Below are 21,093 nucleotides of genomic sequence, written 5' to 3' on the forward strand. Positions count from 1 at the left end.
TGCGCACAGTAAATCAGGGCAACATGGACGGCTGCTGATGGTACGTGGGCAGTTAAAGCAGAACGGGGGGGACGGGGAACATAACAACACGTCAAGCTGAGATAAAGCTCGCACCTCTATAAAGGCAGACCCAAAAAAGGGGGCCACTGTTGGTCAATAGGCTCCATCTGTGCCTCCTCTCATCTCACAGAAGTGCACATCTGCTGAACATGGCACAATTTATCTATCAGAAGAATTATTAATTAATAGTTCATCTCATCCGGTATAATTGAGGACAGATCTGGAATGCCATTAGCTGTGATAATAAAGGGAGCGATACCTCCCGCCCACCTGAGCACACGGGAAAAGCCTCCTCTCTGCTTCGGCTCTTTGTGGCCTTGTCAGCAAATGTATTCTTTTGCGCTGAGCAGTAGTTAACAACTTATAGGTTTGTCAAACCAATTTCATTCTTTTTAAATCTTCATAGCAATTATCTTTTTGCATAATCAGTTTCAGGACCTTGGGGGTCTACTGGGTCTTGTAACGTCTTTAAAATAATTGTTCAGATAGTAATTTGAAGTTTTGTGGAAATTGCTTAATAATCAGATACTAAAGTCAATATTTGGCTGAGGAACTAAGTTGTAGATGGAAAAGACTTCATGGGGCTCCGGCAGGGAAAAAGGAGGACCGGCTAAAAATAAAAAGACATCACAAGTTGGAGCCAATTCAACATAAAAGGCTGTATGCGTGCATGCTAGAGTGTTCCGGAACACGTGTGTGTGTGTCAGTGGGAGTCCGTGTGCATTCTCATTACATTGTAGCCATGTGTAAGCCATGCAAGAGTTTGGCCCGAACAGGTGCACTTTCAGGATTCTGGAGGCACGACGCAGATAAAACAGCCCCATTTGAACTCACATTAATTCTCCATTTTAACACGCCATCAAAAGAAACACCAAGATATCAGTGGGAATAAAGCTGCATTATCACAAAACATTAACAGCTGTTGCGGACCTAACATGGCGGTTATCTACTTCGAGCGTTTGAAAGATATCCAAGTCAAAGGAGGGGAGGCCTTGATTTTATGTTTGTCCCAATTCCCTTGTAATGAGATGCATCTGAGTCTGTAGTACTGACAGTAATGAGAAAGATAAAATGACAATGCGTAAAAACAGAGCCGGCATATCAATGACTTGCCAGACGGAGCTCTCTCTTTCTGATGTATGGCAGGACAAAGCAAGCACGAGATCCATGAGCCAAAACAGCAAGGACAAATAAAAGAAAATACAGGTCTAACGCGGTGCACCCCTTGACTCCTAAAGTATATATGAATCACTCCCCTTATTATCACTCTGACACAGCGAGGAGCTTTGCTTTATGAATGCTACTTAAGGAGCATCTCATAACGTGCACTGACTAAACCCAATCATAATCTGTCTTGCCCAATAACAACAAGACAATGCTTTACAGAAAACGTCTGATGTCATATCATCATTACACTAATAGCAATAGCAAGGACCCGGGCTTCTCTTAGCCCCACCCAATTATTCATTTTAAACGGCTTATTGGTGAGAAAGCGTCAATGATCAATTCAAGCATTTAGCCTGTGGAGCGGGGCTTGAGTCGGTGCCAACATTGATTATCTGGGGGAGCAAATTGGTCCGTAATAATGGGTATTTCTCATGACGCATGTGTGAAGCAGCAAAGAGTGTTCATTTTATTTGTTCAGTGTCAGCGTGTACTTAAAGCTCAGGTTAATCATCATTTATGCCAGAATGAATGTGATTATTTTCTGTTTCGTTATTACCTTCGTAACCGAGCGAGACAGGTTGTACTTGTGAGGCTAACTTAGGAACCTTTGGTACCACTACAACAAAGACCTGCATCACTGGGTGAAGAGTTGGCTAACATTTATGAACAGACGCACAGCCTTACAAGCAAATACACTAACAATGAATAATTCGAAGAAGTCTCAAAGCATAGCGTCATGCCTGAAATTGAAATTTGTAGCACAGTGGGCAGCTCGTGATCCAAAAACTTGCCAGCATAAGTGGATTTCCCTGATTTTGGATGGCGTTAAACAGCAATACAGTGTCATCAAAGTCATTTACCTCCAGGTTCATTACATAAAGCTGCCCTTATTGCATTTTTCTCTTTAGTTTGGTAGTTGCTCTTATTTGTTTTTGGAACAGGGCAGTACATTTTATGTAATGGTACCATAAGTAGTTTAATTTAGGTATCCAGTTGTTTCCTGGCATATAAAGAACATGTTAGATCTAATTTTATGTAATCTCAGTATAGTCTTATTAGTGCACCATAAAGTGCAACCCTATTTTCCTTCTACTTAAAAAAACCCCCCCACATTCACGAACAAAAGGCAGCACCTGCGATGAATGTTTCCATGTATCACATAGATACAGATGACAGGTGAAATTCAGTAAATCTGAAAAATGGTGGATTTTTCTTTTTTAGTGCTAAAGATATTTATATTCTCATATTATTATTGTTATTTATATTATTGTGATAAACGTGTTTGATATGAATAAAAGCAGTCTGTTTAGCTTTGTTAGCATCCTTGTTGGTATCCATTGTGATCAAACCAAAGCTATGCAAATTAAATACAGAATATTGACTGAGTAAAATGAAATAGATTGCCTGAAACCAGTATAGAAGCCCTGAAATCAGAGCAATACGGCCTAAATGTTAATAGAAAAAAAATCTATTTAGCCTTTTAGTGGGTTGAATAACTTCCAGGCTTTTTACGAACACCCCATGGATCATCAGGAGGTCCCAGGTGGTTCCGTTGCCTTAGGAAATGCTCAATTCCTCCACTGTGGTGAGAATCCCCAGTTGGTTTAAGTCATATACTGTTAGACGCCAAGGAATCCAATTTACCCCGTTCCCATATTTCTTTGATTTCCTTTACTTTGTAAGGTCATTTATCTGAAATCTTAATTTGGAAACTGATTTCTTCCCTCTGTGACGAGCAGCAGGGGTTCCTCCCCCCTCACTCTCGACTGTCATAAAGGTAGGCAGGTGTCCTTAAAGATGTTGAAAGAATTGAATATAACAGACGTGTTCAATTAGAGCAAAACGATCTCGAAAATGAATTATTGTGCTCTTAATGGGCTGAGGAGAAAACACTCCCGGGAGAACACAAGGTGAGATCTGCTTTAAGGTACATCTCTTTAAGTGGTTCAGAACAAACTGAATATTTTAGATTAAAAAAAAAAGGTGACGATCCACGAGCAAATTTAGACAGGTGGTCATCTATAAACAAGCTATTTTTACAGCATCTTTGGCTAATAGGTAATAGTATATTACAGCATGTTAAATATGTGCAACATTAACACACCTCAGTCAGTTTTTTCTTTAAAAATATATCAATAACTATATATTAATAATATAATAATATCTTTATATTATTATCTGATATGCATTCAAACAAAAACACCCATTATCTCGTCATACAGCATAAACCAAGCACCCCAACTGTTTGTTTTTTCATCTGTCATCGCTTATATTCTCACCTTTTATCTCTGGGAGGACAGTGACATCTGCCCATAAGAGTAATCCCAGCACACCAGGATTACCCACTTTAAAATGGAGAGAGGGAATATGACATCAAGTGTCTTCTTTCCTTTGTGTTAGCCAAGCCTCAAGGTGACATGGGAGTCTGCTCTCATCACCAGAGCCAACTATGACACTTACTCTCCATGGGACTCATTAAGGGGCAAAGGGGACCTCTGCACTGGCAGCATGTTCAACAAAATAAAGACATTTAACTAAAACCGGAAAAAAGAGAGAGAGGACAAGAAAATCAAGTCCTGATACAATTCCATGAAACACCTGGCGGAGCCACACACAAGCACGGAGGAAATGTTGCACTGCCCTTACAAGGTGATCTGGGTGAGATGGAATTAGAGCAAAAATGCTTCCCATGTGGCTGAATCACACTGCAGTAAAGTAAGGTACCACCAACCAGTGATCAGGTACTTATGACATATTGGAAATCAAGAGATCAATATCATTAGAAAAAAGAAAGATTTTCTAACAAAAACTGCATTTACACATTTTTCAATAACATTTGAATTCAGTTGTATTTATAAAGCACTAACTCACATCAACAGTCGCCTATTATAAAGGCGCTTTAACAGAGAAAACCCCAACAATCAGACAAACTCTACGAGCAACCACCTGGCAACAGTGGGGAGAAAACTCCCTTTTTAACAGAACCAGGCTCACGGAGGGGGGAGCCATCTGCCGTGACCGGTTGGGGGTGAGGATAGGAAGACCGGACAAAAGATACACTGTGAAAAAGAGCCAAGGTTTAATAATGATAATGATTTAAAGTTGTGTGTATAGATTAGGCTTAAAATGTATTTTAAACATAATCTTAAAAGTAGAAAGGGTGTCTGTCTCCCAAAACTGGGAGCTGACAGCTGAAGGCTCTGCCTCCCATCCTACTTTTAAATATCCTAGGAACCACAAGTAAACCTGCAGTCTGAGGACAAAGTAGTTTATTTGGGGTGATGCAGTACTATAAGGTCTTGAAGATAAGATGGGGCCTGATCATTCAAAGCCTTGTATGTGAGAAGGATTTTTATTTGGTTCTGGATTTAACAGAGAGCCAATCAAGAGAAGCCAATATGGGGGAAATACGTGTTCTCTTTTTAGTCCCTGCAGTATTTTAAATCAACTGAAGACTTTTGAGGGAATTTTTAGGATAAACCACTAATAACGAATTACAATAGCAATTAATAAATGCATGGACTAGTTTTCAGTATCACTCTGAGACAGGTTGTTTCTAGTTTTAGATTTCTCAAAGTGTTACTGGAGGCCGAGGTAAAGCCATTCAGAGTGACTGGTTAGACACTGTGTTTCCAAGGTTTTTAGGGCTGAGTACAACAACCACAGTTTGTTTATTAAAGTTGCAACAATTCATTCCAGCTCTCAGAACCACTGTGACGTTAGCTTTTAGGCTGTAATTAGACACTAATGGCATACTGGCTAGTTCTTAAGCATTAACGTGATAGATATTTTGTTTTGACTGGGTCAATTTTAAGGTTCATCTACTCTAACCTAAATCAATCTGTTTGTTTTAAGTTGTGTTGATTTGTCCCAACTACCCAGTGACTAAAAGGAAGTTAATAAGAAGGAATTGTTGGTTACCTGACTCATGTACCAGAGCTCATGCTCCTTACCACAGCTGCCTGGGTTCAGGTCTGCCAAAACCCCTCTCTCTCCAATTTCCTGTCTACTCTACTCTGAATAAACACCTAAAATTCCCCCAATGTATCAGCACTTGTAATGAAGAGTTTGTTACCCTTTGAGGGTACTTTTTTTCCCAACTGTCTCCTTAAGAAAAGTCTTATTTATAGCATAATTTCCCTGTTTACCACTTAACAACTCAACCACTGGTAAACCACAAACAGCATATACACCAGTCAGCCACTGGTAAAGTGGTCATTTATGAGCTTGCGATGTTCTGTTATTACACTATGAGGAACCTATGGTAGCAAATGTTGTATGTGGAGGTTACTTTCAAGTGCTGCCAAGTTACCTAACCAGTTACCTCTGCTACTATTGCTCCAAACCAAGCACCAAACTGGTAAAAACTCAGTGGCATAACAACAAATCCACCCTATTGACGTCTGCCAACCTCCACTTATTCCAGTCCTTTCAGGCATCAGGGGGATGTGGAGGAACAGGTCCAATCCATGTGATCTCCCACAGCACACATAGGATCCAAGGCAGCATCCCAATACCTGAAACTACAAGACAACTAAAGATGTCCCAGAGCAGTTTGGTGGCACGAAAGGGAACTATAACCATGGCTTTAATGCCATGGCTTATCAGTATAAACACAGTAACAATGAATCTACGTCAAGAAGGGTGTGGGTGAGTATTGGTTCTACTAACTTTAGCAACTGTAAATAATGGAGTAGACTTTAAGTGCAGCAAATGAGGTCAGAAAGCTGTCACTTGGACATAACAAATTTGTACCTGAACCTGATCGCACACTGTCACTTGGCTCAGCATTAGGGAAGGCTCTAATAGGGTGGGGTGTCAGCTACAGTGGCTTCTCTGCAGATGCAGGGCAGAGCAGCTCATTTCACAGAGAGCACATTTCAATGGGAGTCAAATTAACCACGTAACCCCCGGAACCTCTCTGGCTGCATGATTGACGTTGACCAGCGAAATAAAACCTGCCGCGTCACCGAGAAACAACAAGCCCAAAGAGTGGAAGTATGGTGTTGTCACACTGTCACTGTATGCTTTTTGAAGAGCACGAGAGCACAATCTCGATTAGTCTTTTGTCTGTCACATCGTATCATCGTCACAGCACAAAGCAAACGAGAGGTGGAAGAAGAAAGAAGGCACTAGAAAACTCTTCAGGAGTTATATTTGCACTGAGTGCAGCATAGTGGGAGCTCGGTAGACAAATACTCTCACATCTTAATTTTTCAATTAGCATGACTCTTGTTCTCTAAACATATGCAAACACAGCGGGGCGTCTATTAAAATGCAACTCTAGTGTTGAGCCTAATTAGACTAAATTGGTTGGCTTGTATTCGGAGAAATTTGAATGCAGCTCCTTATCCATGCTTTACCACATGTTTTGCCCCAACAACAAACAAAACAGAACTCGCTGCCTCATGCATATGTGCCCAGCTTCGAAGGAGGGACTGAGTTAGCCTGTCTTGCCATTCTGTTCTAATGTAGCTGGGGGTTTTTTCTCTCTCACATTATTACTATAACATTATAAAATCTCTTTATTGTGTGTCCTGATTGCTTAATAATGCATTTGAATGGGGAATTATAGTTTTAATGTGATATTTCCTTTGATTATGTGATCCTCTGCACTTGCATTTTGCTTCATTATCACTTTGTAGAGGGAAATAACTCAAACTAATAAAATGTTGCTGACTTTGTCCCAGTGATGTTTTGATAGGAGCAGATCTCCAGTGGGTATTTTTGCCAGCGTCACTGGAATATTGGAGAGCCTTACAGCCCAGCAGGCAGCAGGCCAAATGGACGCTGTGCATTGCAAAAGGGATGATCTGTCTTGGGTGCGCTACGCTTTGCCGATGTAAACAGCTGCCTCCGCATCCTGGACAAGAAGACTATGTTGCAGCTGGCCGCGTGACGACCCAATCCCAAGAGCGGACCAGCGCACGAAGACGGTGAGTTGCGGTAACACTGTGTTAGACATTAAGCCACGTTAGCCTCAGTTGTGTGCAGCCACATATTTTTGGCTTGAGATAATCAGGTTTGTCATACTAAATGCATTTTTCATCTGTGATGCAATGGACCAGATGGCAGATGAAACAACGCTGAGAGCTGATGCAAAAGGCAAAGGGAGTGTAAACGGTGGTGAGGAGAACTCCACATGGGTTAAAGGAGGTGAGTTGTAGATTAGGTTTGTAGAAAAACAGCTCAGTGTCACTTTGGAGTTGTCACGTCTCTTATAAATCTCTGTTGTGATGATCTGAGATAGCCAGTGCCATCCTTATTGTTCCATCACTTTGCTTGCCTTGTGCAGTTATTTGACTTTAGTGACTGTGAACAGTAGAACAGTTTGAGAATGATTTCCCCAACAAACCCCCTGTTTTCAAATCATCTACTGTTCTTTGTTAGTTGCTTGCTTACATGCATTCTTTATAGTCTGTAGACGATTTTTGTTGTATACTTCCAGTTTGCATTTAGATTTTAAACATGAAGTAAAATTATCTTCAGACCCACTGCTCGGAGCAACTGTGGTGTCTAATGAGTGAGCGCGGCTCAGTGAAACACTGGAACAAAACCTGAAAAATGCATAGTATGCCTCCAGGCCTTATTTCTCTATCAGTTAATGGTCATGGGCATAGACCAGCTGCACTTCTTACCTAATTCATTTGATAACCCGAGAGCATCATGCTCATTCTCAGCTCAAACAAGTTTATTTTAACTTGTACTTCAAATAGCAATCCTTGCCTTCTTCACTTCTCATTTAATCACGGAGACATGACATGTAAAAACACAAACAATTCTAATGAGACATAAAAGAGTCTCGCACGCTGACAAAAGATGATAACACGAGACACCATGTTTAACTCTGTTATTTGACGGGAGCAGTTGTTTTTTAAACTAATAAAATCTTAAAAATGGACAATGCGGCCCTGAGCAATGTCCATTTTTATCTCTTCTTCGAGAATTTAGGGAAAACAAATACATTTTATTCACTCTCAAAAATTAATAAATCATCGGGCATTAAATCTTAAGTAAAACACAGAAAGGAGTGGTGAATATTTCATTCGGAATAGGTGGTGAAAAAGTAAACAGTCTGCTGCCAGCAGAGTAATTCATTATTATCTGTATTAATTAACGTATTAATTAACAATAACAACCCCTTCATTCCAGAAATTCCACACTTTTCTGGGAACTACCAGCACAGGCTAGATATGTTTTTATCTTTTCATTGTGTCAGCTGTCAGAATGGGATATGGCCAGCAGTGTTTCTTTTTTTATTTCCAGTTATGTTTATCACTTATTTACTCTCTTGCTGAGAGTTCAATGCAAGAGTTGATCCACAAAGATGCGTGGTAACTTTCTATTATTGAAATGTACTGAAATCATTTACAAATCTCCTAATTACTGGATTTCCAAAAATGCACAGTTTACACAACATCAGTAATGTCTTTACTTGTGCTTATCAGGATGCAGATTTTCTGTGACTGATGGCATATATGTGTGTATATATATATATATATATATATATATATATATATATATATATATATATATATATATATATTAGGGGTGCAACGATACACAAAATTCATGGTTCGGTTCGATAATTTGGTGTCACGGTTCGATATTTTTTCGATACAAAAAATGTTCATGCCTTTTTAATTTGTCATTTATTAAAATTATAAATGTATATTTTAACTCAAAAGTACGGTTTTTAAATGTAATGTTGCTGAAACAACAAAATAAAAATAAAAAAAATCTATCTGATCGAGAAATCACTCATCTGTGGAAAAGAGAGTTTATTACAGAGAAATGTCTCTTTCCAAAATAAAAGCTATACTATACGCTTCTTCTGGGCTATATTCTCAGCAGCATATTAAACATATCAGGTCCCCATAAGGAGAATCATGTGCTAACGGCTGTCTAAATGACTCGGGTAAAGTTTGTAGCATGCGTGCTTGTTGTTTTTGTCTGCTTCCACTTGTCTTTGCACTAGGATGATGTCGGCGTAAATGTGCAGTGATATTCGTTGTGTTCCCACTAGTGCTGTCAGCGTTAAGCTCGTTAAAATGACATTAACGCCATAACGCAGCAAATCTCTGTTAACGAGCTACCACGGATCGCCCCGTGCGTGGGGCTGGACAGCGTAAACACGTTAACAAGCTAACTGCGCTAATGCACTAGTTCCCACCAATTGAGCATTGCGTGGCACATCTGACATACTGTTTTACTTTTGTCCATGACGCACTTACCATCAGGGTCATGCTTCACATGAAACCCAAGATAGTTCCAAACACCAGATCTGAATGAGGATGGGGGAGGTTCAATTTCGTCTAGCGTTGAGGCGGTTGCGATGTTGCAACGAGCTTAGCTTCTGTCTTGCTAGCTTGCGCTGCGCTCAGTGGATCTGCATTCGACAGTGCAGGCGAAGTAGTGCACTGTCTACTTCGCCTAGGCGGAGTAGTCGAACGCAGATTCACTGAGCGCTCAACACAGACGTCGTCAGAAGAAAAGTTGATAAAATAAATAAAAAATGTTGTATTGTTCGATACATACTTATTATGACACCTATTTCCAAATTATAACTACAGCAGACTTAAGAGCATTAATGAAATCAAAAACAGAAGCCTACATGCATATATACTAAGCTGTTTTGGTTTAAGGTGGCTGCTCTTTTAGAATTTACTGCTCCTTGTTTGATGTTTAAAATGCTGCAAAATACTGTGACATCCCTAACACTAGACCATATAAACTATATCTCTTACCTTAACTTCTTGATCCCCTTGAAAAAGTAGTAAAACTCGCCACTTACTTCTGCAACATTACATTTTTATGGCTCCAGCTCTACTTCTGTTCACTCTTGGCTATCCTGTGACCATAACTACAAAGGTCCAGAAGAACATCTCCCCATTTTTTAATTCTCGTTCTAGTCTTACGTATGCTAATTTTTAGCTAGCTCTGCACAGAAAAAGAAAATAGTGTGGAAATAGCCTGCTAGTTCTGAAGGCCAGTTCAAACTGATAGGCCAAAATCTCTACAAAAAGGAAAATAAATGTGATAGTGAGAAGTTGTAGATTTTACAAGGATTTAGGTGCTTTGTTTTGAAGTTTGTGTGTGTAGGGAAAGGATGGGGCAAATGAGCTAACCCTGCTAAAGCTAACCTACGCTAGTTTCCTGTATCACCATTCACGATTAGTGTATGGACTTTAGGCAGCACGGTGGTTAGCAAGAAGATCCTGAGTTCAATTCCACCATCAGGCCGGGGTCTTTCTGTGTGCAGTTTGCATGTTCTCCCCGTGTTTGCGTGGATTCCCTCCGGGTACTCCGGCTTCCTCCCACAGTCCAATAACATGCAGTTTGTGGGGATAGGTTAATTGGAAACTCTAAATTGTCCATAGGTGTGAATGTGAGTGCAAATGGTTGTCTGTGTCTATGTGTTAGCCCTGCAACAGCTGGGATAGGCTCCAGCCCCCCCCCAACCCTGAAAAGGATAAGCGGTTGAGAATGGATCGATGGATGGACATTAGAGTGATGCCCCTACTGTTCACCACCCTAAAGTACTATCAGCAGCTTTACACAAGATTACCTGCAAACCAGTGGAACCAGTTACCTCTGCTCTCTGTACTCTTGCACATATACTTGATTTTGGGACATCTCCAGTACTCCAGTACTTATTTCAAAGACTACAGTAGATGTTGTTTGTTGATTCTTTACTGTAGGATTCATTTGTTTAACATTTCATCTATTCGACAGAAAGAATCGAAAGTGAGGTTCAAGTCAGCAGCTGGAGACTTGATACCTCTACAGAAATGGAGCCTGGGGAGACAAGCAGAGACACCAAGGCTAAGCTGTCTAGAGAGCGTGACGGCTCCGCTGCCCCTCTTTTCTCTTTGAAAATGTACCTACGGAGATCCTCCTCTGCAGAAACATACAGCACAGACTCTCTTTCCTCCTCGCAGCAAAGCAACACAGGAGGTAAATGACACCAGTACTTCACTTTACTGTTTAAGTCTGTCTTCAGTGCCACTTCTTTTCTCGAGACGTCATTAAAATTGTTTTGAAATTAACTTTTTATCCAAATACAGCTTTTCTGCTGTTGAAATAAATGATTAATATGCAGGATAATTATGAAAATGACAAATTGCAAGCTTTATGTCTTACTATGCTGTGAGAATGCTTAAATATAGTTAATACAATCAATTATGAAAATGTCTGAATAATTTAGAAACTCAAACTGCAGCAAAAAAGAGAAAGATTAATGCAAAAAAAGGCCACAAGTATCACTACTTCAGATCCAGATGCATAACTGATTACAACACAGACTGTTTATGTTCTGATGCAATTCTTTTAAACTAAAAAAATTAAATAAAATGGTAATGTTGTAACGATAACCACTGTCTTAAATATGGTTTAATATGCAAGGAAATAGAAGAATGTCTTTTTATTTATTGACAATGAGAAAAGATGTGGCTCTTGTCATGTAGACGCAGACACACTAGAGTAAACGTCTCACAAGTGATTACAAGCAGTCGAGATGACCAACTGGTCGCCCAGAGGATGAACGTTCAACACCTTCAACCTCTGGACGATCACTTTCAATCTCAGGGCAATTGCACATGTCACCTGGTGAGAGGCAACTTGTCTCCATACAATTGCAGTCTGTCTCGGATGATTGCAATCACTTTCCGTCAGGCCGACAAAGACCGTGCACATCAAGAGATCGTGTGCAAGCTTCAAGTGTCACAGAAAAATAATGGTTTGCGTGTAATGTTTGATGAAGCACTCCAAAGAAATACGCAAATGCTTAAAGTGAAGGAACAACAGGAGGCAGCACAGATGCAGCTCAAACTCCAAGACCCAGAGAAATAAATGGAAGCATTGCAAGAATTTATAAACACAGACAGATTGCCAACATGTTGCAAATAAGTGTGAATTAGCCAATGAGCACAGCCCATCTGCAACACATCTAAACTGTACTCAGGTTACATTCCTCTATAAAAGCCTGCCGAGCGCCTTTATCATTTTGTAATTAAACTGCCATCCTGCTGCAACTACATTGCACTGTGTGGAGCAATTATGAACTTTAGCCTCAAATCTATGAGGTTATGGCTGGACTCTGAAAGTAGTGCCCATGAATTTCTGTTTAATTTTGTGATTTGTGGTCTTTGCTGAGTTAAAAATTACAAAGTTATCACAGTTACTCACCATATTATTGATTATAGATACCAGCTTGACCCCATTCAGTTGCATGCTGACAGCAACTGACCACAGTTACAAAGCTGTAGCACTACATACACAGATATAACTTGGACCCATTTCTACTTCCTACCATATTAAAAGGATATGATGATGAAATACATGTAGTTTGCTCATATGTTGCATCTTATCCATTCACAAGAGTTGTTCTCATTTAGGTTGACACGAGGTTGTTTGTTGTAAAGCTGTAGATGTAGACCAAATAAGCTAATGTAGACGATTCACAGACAAAATGAAACTAGCAGCAACAACAGTGGGCACCCAAGATTAGTGTCACCAGTTCAGTATGAGATTAAAAGTACAATGTATTTTTCTCTTCCCGAGTTTTGATGTTCAATATTGATTATGCAAAACAGTCTATATCAGCGATCCCCAACCCCCGGGCCATGGACTGGTACCGATCCGTCAGTCGTTTGGTACCGGGCCGTGAGAGTTGAGGGTCGGGTGTGAAATTTATGGTTTTCAGGGTTTTTATCGTTATTTTTTTAATCGTTTTTATCATTAACACGGTTTCCCTGCGTCTTTGCTCGTGCGTTATGAATAAATCTTCTTTTTTTGCACCAGTACTAGTTTTATTTTGTTGTATTTATCCACTGGGACACCTTAAAGGCCAGTCCATGAAAATATTGTCGAACATAAATCGGTCTGTGGCGCAAAAAAGGTTGGGGACCGCTGGTCTATATTATATATTGCCAAAGCAGAGTTGCTCTTTCACCTCTTTGATATAAAATATCCCTTCATCATTTTATCTTTTTAGATTTGTGTCATTAGTGTAACAAGTCTAATTTTGAACTATAACCAGATTTTGTGAATTCTGAGTCCAAATTTGAAGAAATGACATTAAGAATTAGTTCACAGGAATGAGACAGACCCACAACCTGTCTTCTCCAACATGTACTTGAACTAAGATCAGATTGAAACCTCCACATATTTATATAAAAGCTTAGGAGAACAGTGAAGCCTTGCAGAGGGTATACCTTCTCTGAATTCTCTGCAGCGCAAGTCATAAGGTCGCTCCTGTGACACTCTTCAGTGAGTAACTGTCTGCTCATGGTCAGTGTCATTTGATGATCTCACACTTCATAGCACCCATGGGGGAACCATTTGGCAAAGCATGCTGGAAAGACACATAGCATTGTCTCACTGTAACCACAACGCACGTTGGAAGTGCTCCTGGCAAAGTATACAAGAGAGACTTCTGGTAATTGATTATGTCTCCAAACAGCTTTCCTGCTTGTCTCTCTGTGAGGGAGCGAGGCATGATTTCTTAAATTATGCATGTATAAAGGAAGGAAAGGGGGCTTTTAAAATCTTATAAGATACAAGTGAAACCCAGCTCTTATAGGAGCAGGGATGATTTATGTCCCGAGATATAATTTAAACGCTATCTATCACGCATTATTTCAAACAGGTCATTGTAAAAGTGTGAAGGGGTTGCAGCCCTTTATAAAGACAAAAAAATGTATATTGATTTAAAAGAAGAAAAAAAACACACTACTGAGTACATTATTTTCCTGATCATGTGTGTCTCCCTCAGTTGACTGTGCAGGAATTGTCTTGAACTGTCTCTTCTGTCGGTTCTACGATATGATCCACATGCTACCTGACTCCTGCAAAGGACTCGCCAATCACTGCTGCCCCAGCTACAAACACGTCATTACCACAGCGGAGGCTGCATCCAGCAGTGATGATGACTCATACATAGATTTGGATTGTGGTGTGTTTGGGTCCTGTCATGATGCAAGCGACTGCCTGGAGCTGGCTATGGAGGTTTCGGAAATTTGTTATCACTAGTAGGAAACTCTTAATATTCACCAATAAAAGCAGAAACTTACCATTAAACATGTGACGGTTCAGTGTGACGTGGAGGATTTCTAAGGGCTAAAACACAAATAAATACCAGTGTGATATTACAATGATAATAAACATATGCATTATTTATCTGTGCTTCTGTTTATGTCTCCTAAAGATATGACAAGACTTGTGTACAATGGAGACTGCCTGTTCCACTTCTTTAAATATTTAAGTATTAGATAAGATCTAATATCCAGTCAGGTACATAAGTACTTGGGCAAAGATATAATTTTTGACATTTGACCTCTTTTTTTACACTATACCAGTGGATTTAAATAGAAAAAAAGAGAGACTTTCACTTTTATTTCATTTTATTTAACAATAGTACTTCAATAACTCTTCAGCAATTACATACTTTTTTCCTTCTTAGTGTCCTGTTTTCCAAGTCTGAGACAAAAGGGATGGGAAACCTTTTGAAACTGACAAGCTAGCTTTAGCATTTATTTTGAAGCTACAGCATGCCCGTAAAAGCTCTAATTTCAAATTTGCACTTTTTTCTGAGAATAAAAAGACCGGGAATGCTTTTGCTCATACAGATGAATAAAACTTCAATAGTCAGGTTAAAAGTAATCCATTTACTTTACTCTGGGGCAGAACTAAAGATAAATATTGTGGATTACTGATGGGTTATAAGACATGACACAAGATGCTTTACTGTCTTTAGGACTCATGAGGAAATAACAGATTCTAAGTTATGGCAAATAAGTCTGTGTATTAGTTGAGTAAATATATTTTCCTGTGCAAAATGTAGGTATGATGAAGCATTAAGTGTTCCTTCCAGTGGAACGAAAGCCCAATTCCTGAAAAACAGTCCCACACCATAATCCCCCTAAACCAAACTTTCACCTGATGATGTAAATGGTCAAAATAACCATGACAGTATATTCACATCTGGATTTGTTGCACACGTGGCAAGTGTTTCTACCGGAAGCAGATGCTTGATTTTATGCACCTGTGACAGTGGAAGTGACTGGAACACATATAATGATTGGCATGGTTCAACTATTTAGCTAAACCACATTATTATTAATATTATCATTTCTGAACTCCTCTTGTCAGTTGTTATAAAACCTTACATTATAGCAGTAAAAATCACCACCTACTCTAGATACTGTGTGAGTGAATGCCTTAACAGTATGAGTAATTTAGTGTTCTGCATTTCAGTTTTACAGTATATTCACTATGCAGCAAGACAGCAGCGGCATCACAAACAATTCAACGGCCTTGAGGCCAGCAAATTCCACTGCAGCTCTGTTGATACACACTCTGACACACCAACAAGCACTCCAACTTCAACACAATAGTCTTTCTGAAGTATGGAAAAAAAAAATCTTGAAGCCTGTCCCCTGTTGAGCGTGCCTATTTCAGTTCAAGTGCCACTGGAAACACAGGAGCTGTTAGATATGGCATTTGTAGAACACTTGTCCTTGTCACTCCCCTCAACCCCTGTTCTCAAAGACAGTTCTCTCAAGTGGTAGATTACTGTTTGGATCACTTCAGTCTGAAATATGTCCTTGTCACATTATGGGAAATGGACACAGGAGCAAAGCTGCTATGCCAGTGAGAACGGTATACAGGACAACATTGTTCTTAAGCATCATCTAAGCATCATCATCTATCCCGAAGAGGTCAGCGTGAGTGCACGGAGACAACACAGTGTTACTGGATTATGTTCAATTACTGCACCAAACATTTGTTTTCTCCCATTACATATAAAGACAGAGTAATCTCACTCTGCTAACGAGAAGACCACTGTAGAGCACTCCTGTTTTGCTGCTGCACACCATGGTAATGGTACTATATTGGTACAGTGCTGAGACTGACTCTTTGAAAGACCTTTCATTGTCATGTTTGCAGTTGTTGCACCCTGATCACTGTACAGAACGTGTCCCAGAAGTCAACTTCAGACAGTGTTTATGAGTCTAAGCGTCATAGCTGAAGGACAGAGTCATGTACCAGGTAATGTCTTAGTTAGCTAATCATACAGTATTAATGCTGCTTGGTTACAGTTTCATGGCAAATTTTCTTTGTATCAATTTCACTTGAATATTTTTTTTGTTCCCAAAGTGATTTTTTTGTACATCTTACGTTAATGAAAACATGTTTGAATTTAATAAAGTTGTTGATGTAAATGGTCAAAATAACCATGACTTGTAAACTGTAAAGTTAATTGTACAGTTGCAGCCCGTTCTCACTCCCGAGGCGTAATATGCTGATGGTTTGTCAAGTCCCGAGGCGTTCCTGAGGAACGCGAAAGGTCACCTTTTGCGTTCTAATGCTACGTGCCGGGTTATGGATGAAATCCAGTAGAATAACGCTCCCACGGTAATACACGTTCGAGCCATGTATTCCAGCCCTAACCGGAACCTTATCTGTAACCTTAACCAGCACTTTAATGACGTTAGTAGTGTTTTCCAAATCAATTTAAGTAAAACAAATCTACATGTGTAGATTCATTCCAAATGGTTCTCATGTTTACTCATTTTTCCGATGTTGTAATATAGGGACGTGTTTGGTGCCCGGAAGCGTAATATACCGACGATTTGTCACCTAGCGTAAAATGTTACCCTTTGGGAGTGAAAACATGTTGACAGTTATGAGATGCTGTAGGTAACCAACCAAATGCATGTGGTACTTTCTGACCTTGAAGAGCTTTCTAGTTACGAGCATTAAAAACAGCAACACTGTTTGAGGATCTTGGTTAAAAGCTCTATTCTTCCTTACTCATCATCTTCTAAATTTTTAAGTTATTATACGCCTCAAAATTTGAATTTACTTTAGTCTTGTATTTGCTTTTTCTTTCTTTCGAAACTCATAACCTTAACTTTGAGATGAACACTTAAATAGTTAACTTTAGCTTAGTTTGGATTAATAATCACACAAGAATCACCTGATGAGCTCTACTTAAACATTACAAACAGCAGTTTAGCAACGATGACTGAATGACACGGGTGTGAACAGTGTTTAGGTCACTCATCACATCGCTGTTAACTCACACGATGCTGGGCATTACGAGCACTATTTTGAGGATTTTCTGGCAACCTGACAGAGCGGATTTCAAAAGAGCCTTCTCTGTAACTGCATCTGCAAAAGAAAAAAAAGAAAAAAAATAACCTCAATGTGACATTTGGTAAAGCCTGAATACCAAAAGCATGAGCTAAACTGATGAGGTCACACCAAACCCACAGAGGACACATAACATGGCGACAAAATTCAATAAACTCCTGTCTGAAGAGAACTTACATGTTCACTCACATTAAAAGCAATGCAGACAAGGACACAAAGACCTGAATCCTCTGATCCTTGAACATTAGCGTATTCCAGCACTGATTTCTCCAGTCTACAATCTGTGTTACTAATGCTTACCACGCTACTACTACTACCATGGAGATTATACCGGTTGATTTCATTTCTAATAAAAGTTCAAGTTTTCATGACTCACAGCTTAATAAGAGACAGCAGCACAAGGAGATTACTTTTAAAGACAAAATATAAAATGTTGCAGTGCATTTATCAGCAACTCTTCTGCATGAATTAAAGCTGTACCCAAAACATTGCTAACGATGTGTTAGGTACAGTATTGGTCAATAAGATTAAAGTAGCATAGGAACACTCTTCATAGAAGCCAAGACTTGATTGACTGGTAATATTAAAACCAGGTCAGAGCAACTACACAGATAATAACACAAATCCTCCAGATTTCTTTTTTTTAATATAATACTTTAATTGTTTTGCTGAAAGTTGTTCTTTAGTCGCAGAGTACAAACAAGGATTAGTGTGCATTCATCTGCACCTCCGGGAGGCTGTTTTATGTTTGCAAAACCAGACTGAAACACTTTGAAAATGTTCCAGATTTTTTTTATTTCATTTTTTATTTTTTAGCATTGAATGCTAAGACATGACGAAAAGGAGCTTCCCCCCCCCCCCCCTTTTTTTTTTAAAGAAGAGGGAATTAAATGTTGCTCCTTTATTTACATGATACTGCTTGCATTTATATTCCCGTGCCACAAATCTAAAAAAAAAAATTACTTTTCATCACCCGTTTCATGCGCTCTCCTTGAAAGGTTTTGTTTAAAGCTCAAATGTGTTGTATTTTTAGATAGAATAAGTCCTCTGATGAGAATTAGGCTCTAAACCATGTGACTATGTTTGACCTCCTAAAAGCTGCGCAGGGCCTCAGACGGCACCGCGCAGACAAATAAAAGTAGATACTGCACATGCTGTGCAAAATTGCATGTTGCGGGTTACATCTACAGGGAGCACTGCTTGTGACCAATTTTCTCATTACCTGGTGCAGCACAATTACAGAGCTGAGTGCTCTAGCTCATACTGCTCCATAAAACCTATTGGAGGTCCTTTGTGGCTTTTCTAACATAAAGCGCGTCTGCATAAACAGATGCCAGTTTTAAAGCGAAAACATCTGCACATCTTAAACTCACTGGATCTCTTTCAAATTACCTGATGGCTCTGGGAGTTGTGCGGGCTTTAGGAACTCTAATGTTTTTTAATAACATCCAAATGGCCTGTCCTTTACTGGCCAGGTTCAAATGCCGTCCCATCCCGGCCGAGCGGATGTGGACAAGGTCAGGTGGTTTTCACTGCTGCGCAACACATGCGTGCACCTTAATGGTCACTCAGAGGATACTGTTAACCCATTAGCTTGCATAGTGCTCCTCTAGTTCCTGGCTTAAATCAAAACAGCTGGGAAGAGGGTCAAAAAGAAACAAAAACGCTGAAATGATTAAATGTGAAATGGGTTGTTGCTAACAAAACACTTCAAACGCCGCGTGCCGCTCTGCTGTTGTGTTTAGTGACACAAGACTCGCATTAGCAAAGTGATCTAATCGCGTGCTGCTTCGCCATGTTTACATGCATCTCTGCTCACTAATCGGATATGAGGTTTCTTCGCAGAGTTCGGGCCCTGATCGCTTCATTAGTGTGAAGCTGCTCTTCCTCCTGAGCACACAGCACTAATACCATCTCCCTTCAGACACAGCGCTGCAGCCCAGAGTGGCCTCCTGAGGAAGCAGCACCATTAAATATTAATGCCATGTGTTTAGAGGGTTTTTATTTCAAACAGCGGGTTTGTCAGCATCTTATGTGGCGTTCTTCAAGATTAAGTCCATGTGGAAAATGGGGGTCCCGACGCTTTCTGCAGCATTGTGCCTTCAGAATAATTTAGATCTGTTTTTCTAATGGTCTTTCTGTGTTAATATCGCCAACATTTTCCATGATTTTCTTAAGCAAATGGAGCATTTTTAAGTGGGCGAGAGTACTGCCTTTTGTACCTTACAGTGTGCTGTGTAGCTGTCATGAGGTGAAGAATGTTTGGGTTCATTTAAGTTGACATCACTACAGAAATGTGTTTTTTATAAGCCTCTTTTGCAGTTCCACCCATGATGCAGAAAAATACCATAATGCCCAAGAAAATAACTTTTGAGCGTCTATGAATTACGACGCTGGAAGACAATCTCGAAACATAATCAAGTTCATACATTTCCTTTCTTTGTTGGACTGCTCTGATAAAATAGCGCGAGCTCGTCTAAACGTAATAAAAATCAATCAAAGAATTTGTCATCTGTCCTCATTTGTTCTATTGTCCTAGTTTACATGCCAATTTCACAATTACCCCCTCGAATGAACCTGACCTCGCTTGCATATAGGGAAGTGGCGTATGTGAGCATCCTCCTCAATTAGGTCAGGGGCGTTAATAGTACAGCAGAAAACGAACACTCCCCACAACATCCTCCAGGAATTGCGCCTGACACTACTGACTGCCTTGAATCTATATTTGGGCCAAGCGTGTGGATGTGTGTCACCCAAGACTACCCGCCTAATCTCCGCCACAGAAAGTAAAGTGAGTTGTGGGCCCATGGGCGGAGATCGTCAAGACACAAAGGGATCTCCCAGCAGGCACAGCAAAAACCAGGCCCTGGGCAGGCTTTTATGATACCTTTCAATCAGTGGATGATTCCCAGCTGAAATGACAGGTGATTTGACTCAGCCTGCAATTAATGACCTCATTTTAACAATTAAGAGCAGGGGAGGAAGAGGAAAGCCCCCGAAAAAGACAGCGAGCTGAGCCGGGGGGCGAGTTTTGATGCCTTGATAGTGCAAGACGGTAACGTCTCCGCGTGTCAAACGTGACTGGAGCTTGTTGTCGCGGCTCAGGTGACCTCCTCCTCTTTTAAGCAGGTGGAATCCTGCAGGGAGAGCACACAGTGATGAGGAGCAGGCATGGGGAGCGGGGAGGGGGAGGCTGTGGCAAGGATAGGGCGAAGAGGTGACTGGAGGGTGGCAAGGGAATGATGGAGTGCATCAAGCTGTGTGCCCACCCCCCCAACCTTCGCCTCCACCTTCTCTTACCCCCACCCCCCACAGCATAGAGGAAATTAAAGAGCTGTGTAGCAGGAGGAGAAGAGAAGAGGAGGGTGGTGATTTAGAGCGTGGCACAGGGGGATGGGGACCCGGCGCATTGGAGTTAATTACTGAATAATGAGGAACAATTTATTGTGTTCTTGTTAGAGACATCAAAATGCTGCTGGATACTGCCTATAGAGAGGAGCATGCCTCTCTCACTCCTTGTGCATCGGTTAAAATGTGGCGTTTAACTCAAAGTCATTAAAAAGCCCCCACCTTGCTTTGCCTTGCCTTATAAAGTGGCGGTGTTGCAGGTCTCCTGGGCAGATGAGGGGTCTTAACACATTGCCCTAAAATACTTCCACTTTCCTCCAGGCCTTCTGAGTGTACACTAAAACCTAATGACATTACCTG

General features: G+C 40.3%; 1 protein-coding gene across 1 annotated transcript; it reads left to right on the forward strand.

Annotated features, from left to right (window-relative positions):
* Positions 1-7,295: 7,295 nt before the first annotated feature.
* On the forward strand, positions 7,296-14,259 carry mdfic2 (MyoD family inhibitor domain containing 2). The gene is made up of 3 exons (XM_087841263.1): positions 7,296-7,383; positions 10,963-11,184; positions 14,003-14,259. The coding sequence occupies exons 1-3, from the start codon at positions 7,296-7,298 to the stop codon at positions 14,257-14,259; spliced, it is 567 nt and encodes a 188-aa protein (XP_087697389.1).
* The last annotated feature ends 6,834 nt before the right edge of the window (positions 14,260-21,093 follow it).

This window comes from Neolamprologus brichardi, chromosome 5 (genome assembly GCF_056152115.1).
Source record: "Neolamprologus brichardi isolate AB-2024 chromosome 5, ASM5615211v1, whole genome shotgun sequence".
In the NCBI taxonomy this organism is placed as follows: domain Eukaryota; kingdom Metazoa; phylum Chordata; class Actinopteri; order Cichliformes; family Cichlidae; genus Neolamprologus; species Neolamprologus brichardi.

Excerpts from the sequence above, each read along its gene's own strand:
- mdfic2 (XM_087841263.1), top strand. The coding sequence starts at position 7,296 with ATGGCAGATGAAACAACGCTGAGAGCTGATGCAAAAGGCAAAGGGAGT. Across the intron at positions 7,384-10,962 it reads CTCCACATGGGTTAAAGGAG|AAAGAATCGAAAGTGAGGTT; the intron begins GTGAGTTGTAGA and ends TCTATTCGACAG. Across the intron at positions 11,185-14,002 it reads GCAGCAAAGCAACACAGGAG|TTGACTGTGCAGGAATTGTC; the intron begins GTAAATGACACC and ends TGTCTCCCTCAG.